Source organism: Neomonachus schauinslandi, chromosome 7 (assembly GCF_002201575.2).
Source record: "Neomonachus schauinslandi chromosome 7, ASM220157v2, whole genome shotgun sequence".
NCBI lineage: Eukaryota > Metazoa > Chordata > Mammalia > Carnivora > Phocidae > Neomonachus > Neomonachus schauinslandi.
This window is the reverse complement of record NC_058409.1, coordinates 123,047,720-123,064,209: the sequence shown is the minus strand read 5'-3', so window position 1 is coordinate 123,064,209 and position 16,490 is coordinate 123,047,720. Positions and strand designations below refer to the sequence as shown.

Below are 16,490 nucleotides of genomic sequence, written 5' to 3'. Positions count from 1 at the left end.
TTCTAAAATTCAGAGGGAAAGGTGGTTGTAATTTATTAAACTCTATAAACCCCAGTAATAAGATTTGACCTGGGGTCACCTGGGTGTCTCAGTTGGTTAAGCGTCCAACTGTTGGTTTCGGCTCAGGTCATGATCTCAGATTCCTGAGATGAAGCCAGGCATCAGCTCCATGCTCAGCAGAGTCAGCTTGGGATTCTCTCCCTCCCCCTCTGCATCTCCCCTTCACTCACTCTCTCTCACTCTCTCTCTCTCAAATAAATAAATAAATTTCTTCTTTAAAAAAGGAGAGAAAGAAAGAAATTGACCTCACCCTGATAACAGCAGACTAAGATACGGGGTTTTTTAACTCCCAGGGCTCAGGTGAGCACTACTTGATAGATTATCTGAGGAGCCCATGAGTCCAATCAAAGCCTGAATTCCAACACAAGGGCTTCCTAATGTAGCTGCTGATTTGCTCTCCTACCTCCATACCCAACAAAAGCAGAACTAACTGGCTGAAAGGGGTAGAACTGTCTAGTCCCAATAATGTACCTCTAGGCAAAACTTTGCTTCAGTGTTTGTAGGCAAGCCTCTGAATCAATGATGTAACTGCACAGATCCCCCAAAACAAAGAAGACCTGTCACTTGGAGAATGTCTACCTGGTAGACGGAGAGGTAGAGCAAGCTCTCTTAGGAAAAGGAAGAGTCAGAACTGCAGACATTTAAGTCTGCTGTAGGGTGGCATCTTATACCTGTGATTTCAATTACTTATTGAAATAATCTTACAACTCAGTATTAGAAACTGAGGTTACAGTATTTCTGAAGTCATTTATTCATTAAAGTTGTAAATAAAAACCCTAAAGAGATTATCCAAGAGATATTTAATACAGGTTTAAAAGTTTCGATACTAAATGTTGAATCAGGTCAACAAAAATAATCCAATCACATGTTTCCTTATTTGCAGACCTCTACCAAAGTCTACTGCTAAAGAGAAAAATAAATAATCCATTTCAAAACCTCAGAAACTAACTGGCTTAAAGGGGTAGAACTGTAGAACTGGGTAGAACCAAGAATAAAACTAAGGGAATCCATGGGTACCCTGGATGGTTTGTAGTTTGAGTGTGGGTATGTGTGTTAAAGTGGTAGAGGGTCTCAAGCTTTCAGCAGTTCCTCAATCCCTGGGAACCACCAAATGAAATGATGATGGACTACAATTACCATGGTTGGCAGTCAAAGCAAATACATAATCAGACTGATAAGGCAGATACAAGGAATGTGTACAGAAAGGATATCTAGTGTGAACCTGATCTAGAGGTTGATTGAACAGCAACAGAGCCTGAAGTTCATCTTCAGAATTTCATAATTGCTCAGACTTGTTTTTCATCAAAAGTGATTAATTTTGGATGTTTTTTTTAATTAAAGCTTCAGCAATTCTGAATGAGAAACCCAGAGCTTAAAGTTCCAGATCCACCCACTCTATTATTAACCTGCTGTGTGGACTTGAACAAAACTTTTGAGTTCTCTGTGTCCTTATCTGTCAACCGAGAAGACTTGACAAGATTGATGAGCTTCATCTTAGCTACAAACTTTTTGGATTTTTTTAAATTTAAATTCAATTAGCCAAACTATAATACATCACTAGTTTTTGATATAATATTCATTGATTCAGTAGTTATGTATAACACCTTACATCAGTTAGAATGGCTAAAATTAACAAGACAGGAAATAACAAATGTTGACAAGGATGTGGAGAAAGGGAAACCCTCTTACGTTGTTGGTGGGAATGCAAGCTGGTGCAGCCACTCTGGAAAACAGTATGGAGGTTCCTCAAGAAGTTAAAAATAGAGCTACCCTATGACTCAGCAATTGCGCTGCTGGGTATTTACCCCAAGGACTCGAGAACTTCTGACATCACTATGCACAAGTCATGGGCTGCCAGTGACGCCTCAAGAATATAGGGTCATCTCACTGATAGATTCTGATCCTAGGACATGATTAAAAGAGATCCTTTTAAAAAGCTTTCTTAAAGTTCAGATCTCATAACAGGAGTAGAAAGTAACCTCTGAAACAGGAAGAGCAGCTCTCCTTACATAACAGAAACTATAAATATGGCTGAACACTTCTGTTCAACACAATTAAAGGCACACCACAGAATAGTAGTTATCAAAATGATCAATAATGATATGTAGAGTTTTGCCTAAATGAAGTGACACCTAGCTGAGGGGGTAAAACATGGAGTTATGGCATGTGAAGGCCAGGTCTACAGATCCTAATATGCTATCCAGCAGGTAACATAAACATACGCCCACACATTTTTCCCCTTAATTCAATATAGCTAGATTCAAACAGATTTTATGCTAAGCAGAGCTATACAGAAGACATTGTCTCTCTGGGATAGAAGAATTCAATGATTACAAAAACAAAAAAAAACAAACAAAAAAACATACCTGGGATTAAAAATTCTTCTCCATAAAGAAGCATACTGACATTATGACCATGATCTTGAAGAATCTGAGATACCCGGTCCAGCAGTAGATAATGGCTTCCACCTAGGAAAAATACGAAATTTAATTTTGTAAAGATGAGAGCAGAGGGTCTGAAATTGATGTGCTGGATAGATAAATCCAAGGCAAGAGGGCAGAGAGTGGATGGTGAACAGAGGAAAATGAGTTTCTTCAGTTCCTCTGTCTCACTTTGGGTAAGCAGCAGCCAAGACACCTACACAGTGTCTGCCCAAATCTTAACCTGTGGAAGTCCTCCATCAAGATTTCCTTTTGTGACTCATGGTCTCCATGTCAGTGTGACAAGTTTTTCTTCTTAGGCCTTAGGAGTTCCTGATCCTAGGTACATACTGATTTTAGCCAGCCCTTATGGGGACAGAGTGGAAATTAGGCACAGTACTGTGTATGGGAGTGGGAAGGGTTCTTATTGGTCAGAGCTCTTTATGGAATCCTTCCCTTTGGAAATTTATGCTAGAGTCAGACAGGAACTGGGAACTTGAATATCAGTCCAAGAAATGGCCATTGGAGCAGAAGGAGGTAGACCCACCACTTAGAATCAAAATCCTTGAGATTCAAAAATATTTGGCAGGATGTTTCCGGTTGGAGCTTGAAAATTGCTGAACATCAAATTAAGGCATTCAGGATAAGTGTGGGCCCTCGGGAGGAACTGCAGGATCCTGCACATGATAGGCTGGGGTAACACCCATCCTAAGATTCCTGAGATTCTAAGGAAAGAGAAGCTTGATCCTCTGGGAGGTACAGGTTCTATCACTGCAATGACTGTGTTAAGACCATAAGCCATAATGGGGATTTTTGTTGAATCTATGGGGTCAGCAGCAGAGAAAGTCAAAGTAGGAGGAAAGCAATAGAATTTGCCCATGTAGGAAGTGGGGATTATTTGGAAGATGAAGATCTCATGATGATTGGGTTGGCATAGAGGGATGTCGGACTACAGTCATAGTGTGTATCTGTGGAAATTAGTTTTTTATATCTATACTTGTCTTTCCTGAGGTAACACCAGTTATATAAAACACAAACCCCTACTCCCTCATACTGCCTTCTCTGGCTCACATTAAATCCGTGGACGAAATGGATACAAGGGAGAAGCCATCCCACAGAGGCAGCCATTACTGAGAGTCTTGGTGAGCCCAGTGCATTCTGGGCCAGAGACGGGGCTTCCAGCGCTTCTAAACCACACCTGCTCCCTCCCAGAATCCAGAGGACACGTATTTTCAAGCAGTGAGGAAGCTCTTTTTTTCTGCTACCTCTATCATTAAAAACTAGATTGAAAATAGAAAACAGTTTTTTAAATACTGATTTTTAGGAATTCCCTACTGTGAAGAGTAGAGATTGGAGAAGAGGACAGGTTTGAGGTAAGAAACAGTGAGTAAAGTCTGAGTGTGTCCGTCAGGGAGGTCTGATGTGCTCCTGCAAAAGGCTCCTAATTTCCCTGACCCTCAGGTTCCCTGTCAGGAAATAAAAGGGGGATGCCTACACTTATTGCCCAATTAGATGAAATTTGTGGTTTCTTCCAGCTCTAGGATCCTCAGATTCAGAGGGATCTAAAAGTGATCCTGGGAGCCCCCTATCCTTTCACAATGGATCCAAAAAATTCATGGGGAAAATCCATCCTATGATGACTCATTATCCTAATAAATGTTCCTGTTTCCCTTCTGTTCCCTTTGGGGAAAAGTAGGGGGACAAAACTTAGTTGACAAAACCAACTGCTTCACTGTCCTTCAAAACCTTCCAGCAGCAAGGGCAAAAGAGAGGGGGGCTCTCAAGAACTTGATTGTTGTCCTGGGGCCCCTTCCTCTGCCCCATCAGTCCTCCAGGTATCCTATTGATGACACATTTTCAGTCTGTGCTGCCTCCTCCAGCTCTGAGCCCCCGTCCTTGGCCTCCAGGAGCCCAAAACTGACCTCAACTTCCACTTTCTACTGGCACCTATTCTGCACCCCAGATTTTTAGGGTGTGCCTCTGAAAGTATCCTCCATTGGAGTAGATGACTTAAGGTCTCCAGGTCAGCACTGGATCTAAATTCTGGCCCCAGCTATGTACAATGGGAAGCACTTCCAGAGCAGATAAAATGAGAGGAAAGGACACCGCTGATTTCTCCACAACTAACTTCTCCACCACCAGCAGGAGGGACCCCACTCTGCCACTCCAGGCCCACTCTCTCTTCTCCCTCCTCTAACCTGGGACCCAAACCCTGTATGGAAAACCACACAGAATGACCATCTGACCCATGGGTGTGTGCCTGAGTCCTGGCTGAGGTGCCTGGGATGCAGCTGTCTCTGATTCTCCTGCCAAACACTCACCCAGTGAGGATACAGTCAGAATTTTGGTGGTCTCTGAGAGCAGGAACCCCAGCAGAAGGAAGCCTGCTAGCAACAACATTCTCTTCCCCACCATGCTAGCTCCTGTACCAGCTGTGTCGCCCAGGCCTGTGCCCAGAGCCCTGCACAGTGACCTGTGGGCTCTGGGGACACGTGCTTCACTGGCAGCCAAGGAAATGTGCTGGCAGGCAGCTGTGAAGAGGAGAGGGGTGGATCCTTCCTGTCTTCTCTGCTGTTTGTCACTTCTGGCCCTTCTGCTCCTCCTCCTAGGTGCTTACTCTACTGGTTAATCTGTCCTCTCTCTCCCTAACCTGGAACAATGGGAAGGAGGGGTTAGTGAGCTCTCCTTAACCCCTCTCTGCCCCTGATATCACCACAGTCTCCATAGAGAAGATTCTCTGAACCAGGAATGGTAGGGACCTTAGGAAGTCACTTCCAAGATAGTTCCACCCCCAGGTGACTCAGTTCAATCTCCATTTTAGGGAACTTTTTATGAATTTTCCACTTTCTAACTGCTCTACTGACCTCATTGTGACATCCCCATGTTCCATTTCCCCAGGTACCTGCTTAAAATCTTTGCTAGTATTCCAATCTCAAGATCCCACAAGCTGATTCTCAAAAGAAAATTACCTACATTTATTGCTCAGAGAGTTTCTTTGGATACTAACTATTGGTAACAAGTCCTAGTGTCTCCTAAGTGTTAAGCGCCCCCTAGAGAGCCAGGTCTTGACCTGAAGCACTGAACCCTCTAAAGGCCACTCTGTAATTCTGAATGGGCATCACAAAATAGGACTGGGCAGTAGGAACCAAGAAGTTCTAGTCTTATAAATGTTTGAACTTATTCATTAGAAAGGTTGTAAAACTCTCCCAACATTATTCCAGTTTTCCCTTATACTATGTGATTGCATTCATGTGCATTCACAATTATCATCTGTTCAGGTATTCTATCTTCCCAGTGAGAAAATTAATCTGCATTAGGAAGGCACCATTTAATATTGATGCGATCACATTACTTTGTCTACAAACCTTATTCCAATCCCTCCAATTGTCTGATTAATATCCTCTGTTGTGATATGAATTTGCTGGTGCAGGAGCCAATCCAGGATCACACATTGCATGGAGTTATCAGGTCTATTCATCTCCTTTAGTGAGGATTGGTCCTCAGCCCCTGTCTTTCATGTCATTGATATGACTGTTTATTTTGAATGATGGATCCCAAGTTGGGTTTGCCTGATGTTTCTCATTATACTTCAGGTTACTAGGGAGTATGGTGGGAATACCACAAAGGTGGTGTTGATTTCATCTAGTGAATCACAATGGGAAGTACATGATGTCAGATGGTCCTGTCATTAGAGATGATAACTCTATCCTTTGTTTAAGGTGGTGTTCACCAAGATTCTCCACTGTAAAGTTGCTATTTTTTACCCTATAATTAGGAAGTAAGACATGGGGAGACATTTTGAAGCTGTGTAAATATTTTGTTCCTACCAAATTTCACTCACTCATTTTATCATCTTTTATACTTCTTACCTGAAGCAGTTATTACTGTCATGGTGGCCAATTAGTGATTTTAACTGCATTTTTCTTTCTTTTTTTCATGTTGCATTGTATTGTTACAAAAACCTTTCCTTTGCCCCATCTATCTAGTTATCAATCCATCCATCCATCCATCAATCTATATACCTATCATCTGTCTGTATCAGTTTGTTATCATTATTTATTCATAGATTTATATTTATTCAGTGGTCTATCATCTCTTACTCTCATCATGTATCAGGTTACTCCTGCTTAACCTCAACCATTTTGGAACTTTTTCTTTATTTCTTGCACACAATTTCCAGACTCGTCTTGTACTTTTCTTGTCTCTGTCTTAAAATCTTCCATTTCTCAAAGAGACCTTTTAGTAAGAAATGGTATTTAGAAACCTGGATGTGGTTGACAGAAGTGCTCATTGCTAATTTAGCTCCACTGTTTATAAATGCTCCTCAGTGGACAGAGTTATCAAATAGATATGTATATGGATATAAGTATTACAGATGTACATTGCCATATTTGTATTTGTGAAAAATTGTGAATTCATACTGATACCTTCCATTCCAATACACCACCACAGAGGTGATTTTAAGCCTCCCCATTTCCACATTAGTAAATTCCCCTTCTAAGATTAAGAAATCTCCTTTCAACATCTTTGGTATATTTACTCATTTGCTCAATCGTACTATGCACTGAAAAAAGGTTACCATATACTCATCCACCAACAGTGAATATCAGCCCTACCCAACAAACTAGTCAAAAAATAGTCTTCTCAAAAAATAGACTTTTTGTGGTACTTTTTTTCTTTAGACTGACAAGACAGATATTCAAAGCAATATGTTCAAAATGCAGTTGTGTTCACTGATGTTTTTTAGTACACTGCAATTATGTTACAACATTTGAAAACATTTTGGGGGCGCCTGGGTGACTCAGTTGGTTAAGCGTCTGCCTTCAGCTCAGTTCATTGTCTCAGCATCCTGTGATCAAGCAGGTATCAGGCTTCCTGCTCAGCAGGGAGACTGCTTCTCTCTCTCTCTCTCTCTCTCTCTCCCTCTGCCCCTCCCCACCGTTCATTCTCTCTCTCAAATAAATAAATCTTTAAAAAGAAAGAAACATTTTTAGTTTTCTTCTTTCTGTTTGTATTCCATTTTAGAGTTTTCTTCTCCATTATTTTTGTTTTAAATATAATTTTTTATGTAAAATACTAACATGCTTTGGAAAACCAAACTATGTAAATACAGAAATCCATAGGCCTTCATTTGTTTCCCTGACCTTCATGTTATTCAAAAACAGCCTTATAGATAATCTATCACATTATTCTGTTTTTTCCCTCCTCCTTTTCTTTTGCAAAGGAATGCAGATAGATTTATATTTCTACTCTCTCCCCCCTTTCTCTTGTCTTAAACATAAAAGTTAGTTTATTATATTTATCTTTAGACTATATTCTTTCTTTTTAAAAAAGATTTTATTTATTTATTTTGACAGAGAGACAGCGAGAGAGGGAACACAAGCAGGGGGAGTGGGAGAGGGAGAAGCAGGTTTCCCGCTGAGCAGGGAGTCTGATGTGGGGCTCGATCCCAGAACTCTGGGATCATGACCTGAGCCAAAGGCAGACGCTTAACGACTGAGCCACCCAGGTGCCCCTAGACTATATTCTTTCTTACTGAGTAGATTACAATCCAGTCAACATTAGTTTAAAGTTGTTTTGTTCAGTATAGTTTATAGCTGCCTACCGTTCCAATGTGTGCATTTACCATAGCTTCATCCCTCAATTTTAATAGTTTTTTTTAAATGTTGGGAATAATAGTCCTGTATATGTAATGAAAGTTACATATATTTCTCTCACTATTTCATTTGTATTTTGACCCTACTTGTGGTGATTTAGCCATGCAAAAGTATTTTAATATTGTCAAATTAAATTAGGTAACTTTTCTTTGTGGCATCAGGATTTTTAAGTCGTACTTAGAAAGTCTTCCCATACACCGAAGTTATGTAGAAATTCACCTTTTTGTTTTAGCCTCAGTATGTGGTCATTTTTGTATTAAATCATGTGTTTAGAGCTCACTCTTAAATATGGTATTAGATATGGATCAAATATTGTCTTTTTTTCTAAAAGATTATCCAGTATTCTCAGCACTATTTGTCCGAGCCACCATGCCATGTGCTATAACAACAAGTCGCTGACCGTTAGGGTCTTAGAGTTTCTAAATACAGACACATAAATGTTAACAAACAATTTCAAAATATTAAGAAAAATGCTTCAAAAGAGGATAGACAGTGAGCTCTGTTGCAAGTGTCAAAGTCAAGTCCAGTCACACTAATGTGAACATAAATGTAAAATAAATGTTTGGTAGGAAGGACATGTAGTTTTTGTGCCAAGGAAAGCCGAATGACATTTCTGACAGAGGACACAGCTGGGTCAAAGACACAAGGGTACAAACAACACAATGTGTTGGGGTGGGTTGGACAAAGCTTCCCTCCTTTGCCAGATTTTATCAGGATCCTCTGAATCTTCTTCTAGACTAAGATTCAACTTTGGCCAGCTGCCCTGCCCTTGGTGCACTGAGGCTGCTTTTAGCAAAGAATCTGCATCTTCCAAAGGCCCAGCATGGTGCCTTCTACAAACATAGAATCAGTCAGTGTTGGCTGAATCAAATTGTTGAACTGGGTAAAATGCACTCATATTAAGGATATTCAAAATATGAAATCTGCCTTTCAGAAAGAGCTAGTTCCTTGAACTAAGTAGAAGTTTGCTTGAGAAAACAAGTGTCTATTTACCTCCTTTTACATGGATAATTTGTTGACACTTAAATAACCATCTCACAGTAGCCTGTGATTAGGATGTGATAAGCCAAACAATAGAAGATTGACATGTGGGGAAATCACAACCATAGAGCATTTAGTGTAACTAGGCACACAAAGAATCAATACGTGATCGTGGCTGGTGCTAATGTAGAAACAGATAAGCAGAAGAATCACTACATTATGAAAGGAAAGACAAATGACAGATTAAACTTCATTCAGCATCTTAAAACATACCTTCAAATACATGTATTTTATATATAGTTCCTTACTGCATGTCATCTTTCATGCCCATGAAAGATCAACAAATTAAATATTTTGCCTGTGTTTATAATTTCTCAAATGTGTTATTTTAGGTTATAATTATGGAAAGACTTCAGGTCCCACTGACAAAATAAACTTGAATTAAGTCTGAACTCGAACGCTTCCTCTGTTTACCATTAGTCCTCTGATTCTCCAGGAAGTAACTCCTGCTGTTATACACACATATCTCCTCCTTCATCAAAACTACTAGCTGTACTATTTTTGAAATTATTGGGGCACCTGAGTGGCTCAGTTGGTTGAGCTTCAGACTCTTGGTTTTGGCTGAGGTCATAATCTCAGGGGCCTGGGCTGGAGCCAGCACCAGGCTCCCCACCTCAGAGGGAAGTCCTCTTGTGGATTCTCTGTCTCCCTCTTCCTCTGCTGCTCTCCCCATTCATGAGTGCACTCTCTCTCATTGTCTCTCTGGAGTAAATAAATAAATCTTAAAAAAAGAAAGAAATTATTAAAATGTATTTGTATTTCCAATTATATTCAAATGCAGCAATGAATCATGAATACTACACTTCTAAGGACTCAGAGAAAGACACTGAGAAACACATCTCACACACAGAAATTTTAAATCAAATCAATTTTAAAGTATAATTTGTATACAAAAAAACTGCATCCATTATATAGATATAATACAAATGTTACTCCAGTCACCTAATGGGCATGTAGTTTCTCTTAGTCTGGAGTTATTATAAATAAAGCTGTTATGAACATTTGTGTACAGATTTCCATGTGGACATAGGCTTTTATTAACTTGAGTAAATATCTAGAAGTGGAATGGCTGGGTCATGTGGCAAGTGTTTGCTGAACTGGGAAACTACAGAGCGATTTTCCTGCATGGCTGCACCATTTTCACACCCAACTCAGCAATGGAATGGGTGTGAGTCCCAGTAGCTCTGTCTTCCTGCTAACTATTCATATGATCAGTCTTTTTAATTTTAGTCATTCTAGTAGATGTGCTATGATACTAGGTTTTATTTTGTGGTTTTATTTTGCATTTCTCTAATGACTAATATGTCAAGTAATTTTTCATATGATTACTGGCCATTTGCATATCTTCTTTTGTGAAGTGTCTGTTCAACATTTTTTGTCCATTTTTGTAATGGTTGTAAGATTGTTTAGATATTCTAGATGCAAGTTTTTTGAGAAATGTGCTACAAAATTTTCTCCTAGTTGATGTTAATTTTTGTCTTCTCATGTATGCCTTTAGAAGATTGAGTTTTTCATTTTGATAAAATCTAATATATCCAGTGTTTTTTCTCTATGATTTGAGCTTGTGTGATCTGAATAGTAAATCTCTGCAACCATAAGACTACAGTGACTTTCCTTTAGAAAGTTCATAGCTTCAGTGTTCACATTTAGGTCGACGATACACTTTGAGTTAATCTTTGTGTATGGTACGCAGTAACAATGTCCTCTGGTGTATGTCATTAAGTAAAAATCAAAGACCATTCCAGTACAACTTGCTGAAGAGATTTTTCTTTTCCCATTGACTGGTCTTTGCATCTTCTTCATAAATCAACTGAACATGTCTGTGTGGATCTATTTCAGAGTTTTCAAGATACACTTGGAGTGGTAGCCAAAAATAAACCACAGAGGGCTTGTATTCCATGCAATGAGAGCCAACAAAGGATCAGAACCAGAGAATAATGGATCAGATGTCCATACCATCAAGGCCATGCTGACAGTCTGCCTCATGGAGAAGGTTTTGATGGAACAAGGCAGTAAGCATCAATTTGGCTCACTGGATGCCTCCGATCAAATTCCCTGGATGGGCGTGTAGCCCAAGAATCAGCAAGCACAGAGTTAACCTCACTGAGTTACAAGTGTTCAGAGAGGATGACATGGTGCGAGCAGGAATAGGAGTCATCAGCTGGAAGCTATCCCTTGGTCCCTTTGTTGGTTATGAGGGAAAAAATATTGACTATTCATTCTAATGACAACACAGAGAAAGCTTCATGTCTGCCTCTCAAGGAACTATTGCCACAGACCAATTTCAGAGATTTCATAAGAATTGCAGAAATAAAACCTGAATTACACACACACACACACACACACACACGTGTCCTCATGGGACATGCTTGTGGCTGTAGGTGACATCATGCAGCATGAGAACTCACAGAACTCAGTAGACACCTGGCACCAGCTCTGTATTCTACCCAGAAAATCCTATCCTGACATGGGCAAGGATGGGCTTCTTTCCTCTTCTTCAGGGAGTATTTGTAGTAGCTGCTTCATCCTCCATTTGAATTCTTTCAAGGTGTGGTCATAATCCCAGAATTAAGCGATCAAAAACCAGGGTGTCTCGGGCCATCCACTGTATCTACCATTTTCATCACTATGTATCAATACAGAAGATAACATACATTTGAAACTTTTAAGGAGACACTGAATTCCATGTGAAAATGCAAAAGTAAATGTGAAGACACAATCATAGGAAGGTAAAATATATTATACAAGGAAATTGCCAAAGAAGGAGCCTGATGTCTAGTAGAGGAGAAAGAAAAAGAAAAAGAAAAACTTAATTAATTTTAAAAAGAGGAGGGAGCTACAAACAATAGGATGGAGCCACTACACCAGCCCTTATAAAGAAACAAAGCAAACAAGCAAAAACCCTGGCGGTTAAGGCGTACTTCTGGGGTAAATTGCTAGGAACTGAATATAATTCCTAAGTGTCCACCACATACAAAGATACTCTCTGCCACAACTGGGAGGCAGATGGGTGTTTTATCAACAAAGTCCTGGGAACTGCTGTAGACGCTGGACCATGAGGCCTCAAAATCCATGCAGAGCTTCTGCACTTGAGGTCTCCATGACTAGATTTTTAAGACTGGAGATCTTGAGATGGGAACTGTGAAAAGTGAAAACCAGAGGAACAGCTGTGGCCCAAAGGCAGGCTCTGGGCCTGCCCTGCAAAGGAAGTGCTCTTCCCAGGAGGGGACCCAGCAAAAGTGACCACAGAAGGAGTCTTGGGGGACCATGCCTGCCTAACTGCATGACAGAGACCAGGCTTCCCGTGCTTGGAGGTGAAGTGAAAAAGAGATATAAGAGAAGGCCCAAAATAGAAAAACTGGTCAATATCTTCTGTCATATCATAAAAAGTGAGGATGGAGAAAAGGAAGAGAGAATGAGAAGTGTTTAGGCACCCAGGATGCAAGAAGCAGGGTCCTGTGTCTAAGAACAAGAAGTGGGGAGGAAGGTGGAGCTGTCTGCTGAAGGTTTGGGTCTCAGTAAGGTATCCATTGATGAGGGGCAAATCATGAAACCAGGATATAATTCATAGACACAGTAAGTACAACCGGGGTTGCCTGGAGCTTGCTGAGTTGGTAGTGGGGGCATGGATATGAGGAATTACTGTTTGATCAGCAGGGTGTTTGAGTTTGGGAGGCTGAAAAACATTCTGGAATGGGTGGTAGTGATGTTTGCACGATAATGTTAATGTGCTTAATGCCATTGACTACACTAAATGGTTAAAATGGTAAATTTTATGTAATATATATATTTCTAGAATTTAAAATAAGAATCCCAAGAGTGCTTCATAAGAATTCTTAAACACAAGCAGAAAATAGGGAAAAGCAATTTTGTGCCACCCTCAAGTGTCAACACAGGGAAGATGCCAGGGGTGTCCTGTGCTGGGGAAAGGCTTCTATAACCTGTGGTTCCCCAAACACCCATCATGGATGCACCTCCATCAGGCCTTCTTCAGCTCCCTGGCCCCACACAGACACCTGGCCACCATGCCCAGCAGCTTCCCCCAGAGCCACAGGGTGCCCAGGGTGACCAGCAGCAGGAACAAGAAGACGTCCAGCAGGTACTGCTCATGCCACGGCTGCTGCAGGCCGTGGGGCTTGAGGTGTGCCGCACCCCCTGTCTGGAGGATGTGGTCGATCCAACCCACCAGCCTCTGAGCAGGGGTCATGGGGTGGGAGCGCCTGATGATGCTGACGGCCACTGCTGCTGACTTGTATCTGTTGGCAGAGACAGAGGCAGGGCGTTACCCATGTGGTCTCAGAAGTCACACGCACACATTTTCATCCATATGACAAAAGACTCAGTTTCAAGGAAAAGTTGTTAGCCTGGCCTTGTCACAGTCTGGCTGGGTCCTCTTGAAAAGTTCAACCTGTTCCCTCCATGCAAAGATCCATGCCTAGTGCTAAAAGTGCTAAATTATTTTAAAAAGTGACTAAATGTAAGGATGAGTCTCTACCCAGGGAGCTTAGGATAAGCTAAAGGAAAGAGTATATATGAATATATGTGATACAACATACACCTAAATCAGGGTAAATGTCCTTGAGACCCTAATAAGATATTCAGTCCATCATGGTTACTACATCTTTGTGCTGGATGGGAATTTACCTAAGTGAGCATAGGTCCTTTTATTGACTCACTTAACAGAAATTCATCCCAACTTATTTTCTGGCAGGCCCTATGCTAGGCCTTGGGAACACAAGGAAAAACAAGAGACACACTTGGCCATCCAGGGAAGCATACTCTCTACTTTCTAGTGTGAGGGACATACAATGAATTAAAACAGAAAGAAATGGGGTAGTGACTGATCCTGAGAAGAGTTAAGACAGAAAAATAAATTATGATTAAAAGGGGTGGGAGAGGGGTGTATTTAGGACAGTCAGACAAAGACTGCCTGCCTCTATGAGGAGAAGACATTGAAGATGAGTTCAACTGTCATGAAGGAGCCAGCCCTGTGAAGAGAAGGGAAGGATATCCTAGGGAGCAGCACTGACAAAGGGCCTGAGGCAGGAAATCATGTGGCATATTGGGGGACAGAAAAGCTACATCCTGCTTCACTGTAATTCTACTATAAGCACTCCCAAAATATAAGACCTCTCAGAGACCCTGTGTAAATAATTCGGGGTGGTCACAACACTTAGGGAAGAAGTTGTTCTCAACATCTAACCTGAATTGCCTAGTATTGTTCCCAGACAGGTCAGGGGTTAGCATCACACACATAATATTCCGTGTCTGGAAGTTTCAGCTTTTATTACAAAAAAAAAAAAAAAAAAGCCACACAGTGCCCTTTGTGTCTGATGATTTGTTTCAGCCAAAGTGACTATAAGCCCAGAGAGCTCCAGACCTCTTGTCTTCAATGACTTCCTTCATCTTCAGAGCCAATGTCTCTGCCTTGATCTGTTTAAGCTGAATAGAGACACCAAACTTTTTGGCTTCTACTCAGACCAGGTTGTCAGGTTGGTCTCCAAAGACAGGAATCCCCACCATGGGCACACCATGTTGGATGGCTTCCATTATGCTATTCAATCCACCATGAGTGACAAAGAGACGGATGCATGGGTGAGCTGTTGCAAATCAGGAACAGAGTAGAATATTTCAGGGTGAAAATTTTCAGAATACCAGGTAAAGTTCCAAGGACAGAAAAAACTACAAAGGGATCTCAAAGTATGTTGTAAACTTGTATTTATTGATTTAACTTAGGACACACTCAATGGTATGTATGCCAAGATGTAAAATTCTGGTCTTGTCTCTCTACAGAGATTCCTCTAAATAAATCAGTCTAAGAGGCAGGTCCCAGGGAAGGCTTCAGATAACAGTGCTATCTAAACAAGACATATTTTTCTTCCCATCCATCCATTTATCCATCCATCCATCCATGCATCCATCATTTTCTCTCCACCCTGTTTCTCACCTTCCTTCTCTTATCTCTGTCCTCTTTTAGTCTCTCCCAGTGTCACTTTGTCTGTATCTTCTCTTATTTTTTATCTCTGACTGTCTCTGTCTCTTGCTCTCCAAGTCTCATGCTTTCCCCTTCACTTCCCTTTCACTTCCTTCTTATCTGAAATGTTAACACTTTCACTGACATCACATCTCACATGTCATTCATCAAAATTACACTGTATGTGCTCTCTCCTCAACTTCAGAAGAAATCCTCTAAAGTAGGCAATATGGACCACCCAACTCAGTATTTCCAGTTCCTGTGTGTTCATCCCACTCTTATTTAAAGAAAACTAAAACAAGTGTTGATAATGAAGTGTTCATCTCAAACACTGTCTCTCAATAGGGATGTGCATCAAAATCGATTTGTGTTTCTTTGAAAATCAGAATCCTTTTTACCTACACCAATTCTTGTGAATAAATGTGCAGAACCTTCTATTTTAAGTTCCCAATATGTTTGTGAGCCATAATCTGGGGATGAACCTCTGTTGTAGGCAGTGGTTGTGGTACTGAGGGGTTCCAAAAGGTGACACAAAGGACAAAGAAAATGTATTGGGGTATAGGGGGCTCTCTGTTACCAAAGAATTTGATGGAGCAAATAGCCACCTGACAGGTTACTCAGCTTGACACTTAGATGTTTTGGCACACTCTTTAGAAACCATCAACATCAATTTTGAGAAAGCACGAGTCCATCATTTGCAGGGTAGGAGAATGTACTAAAGTGTGTGGGAGTGTGCGTCTCTAACGGCGCATGGCCTCACAGATACTCGGGAGGCCAGGAACAGCAGTGGCCACAAGACACCCGGTATGTGTTCTCAGAGTCTACAAGCCATCTTTGATTGTGTCTGGGCTACCTTGGTCTGTGCCAAATATGGTAAGGTCAAAACAACCTGACAACAACATCATTTCTGGCTGCAGGTATCAGGACTGCAATAGAAAGGAAGAAAACATGGCAATTTTAGCCATTTGGGAAGCATAGCCTGATTTCCCAAGAACTCCAGCTGGCTGCTCCATTCCTGTCCGCTAAAGATTACCTTTAGCCACCAGCCGCCCTTTCTCATGCTCGTGGTAAACCTAAAGATACATAAGTGGAAAGAGAGAAGTAGATCTGAACAGTCCTTACCCAAGAGGTCATTCTGAGGAAGCCAGTCCACAATTTTCACATTTGCTGCCAATTTGACGTCTTTGGGCCAATGAGAAGGATTACACTTCCATATCACCCCTTGAGACAGATGAGCAAAGGCACTGTTCATCTCCCTGACAACTTCCTGGGACTGACAGATGCCCACCAGGGAGCCCAGGGCCACAAGGACAAAACCAGAGTCTCCAAACTTGGCAA

The 16,490-nt window shown here is 41.1% G+C and overlaps 1 protein-coding gene and 1 pseudogene across 2 annotated transcripts in view; both read right to left on the bottom strand.

Moving 5' to 3' along the window:
- Positions 1 to 4,895, bottom strand: part of LOC110585025 (UDP-glucuronosyltransferase 3A2-like) — a 31,004-nt gene extending 26,109 nt beyond the window's left edge. Inside the window, exons 1-3 of the mRNA XM_044916680.1 lie at positions 4,802 to 4,895; positions 2,427 to 2,528; positions 952 to 957 (exon numbers count right to left, since the gene is read on the bottom strand). Coding sequence (XP_044772615.1) covers positions 952 to 957; positions 2,427 to 2,528; positions 4,802 to 4,895 — 202 coding nt within the window. The remainder of the gene's footprint in view (positions 1 to 951; positions 958 to 2,426; positions 2,529 to 4,801) is intronic.
- Positions 4,896 to 12,480: 7,585 nt separating this feature from the next.
- Positions 12,481 to 16,490, bottom strand: part of LOC123325294 — a 70,318-nt pseudogene continuing 66,308 nt past the window's right edge. The window contains exons 7-9 of the transcript XR_006540350.1: positions 16,275 to 16,482; positions 14,559 to 14,778; positions 12,481 to 13,434 (exon numbers count right to left, since the gene is read on the bottom strand). The product of XR_006540350.1 is annotated as a UDP-glucuronosyltransferase 3A2-like (transcript). The remainder of the gene's footprint in view (positions 13,435 to 14,558; positions 14,779 to 16,274; positions 16,483 to 16,490) is intronic.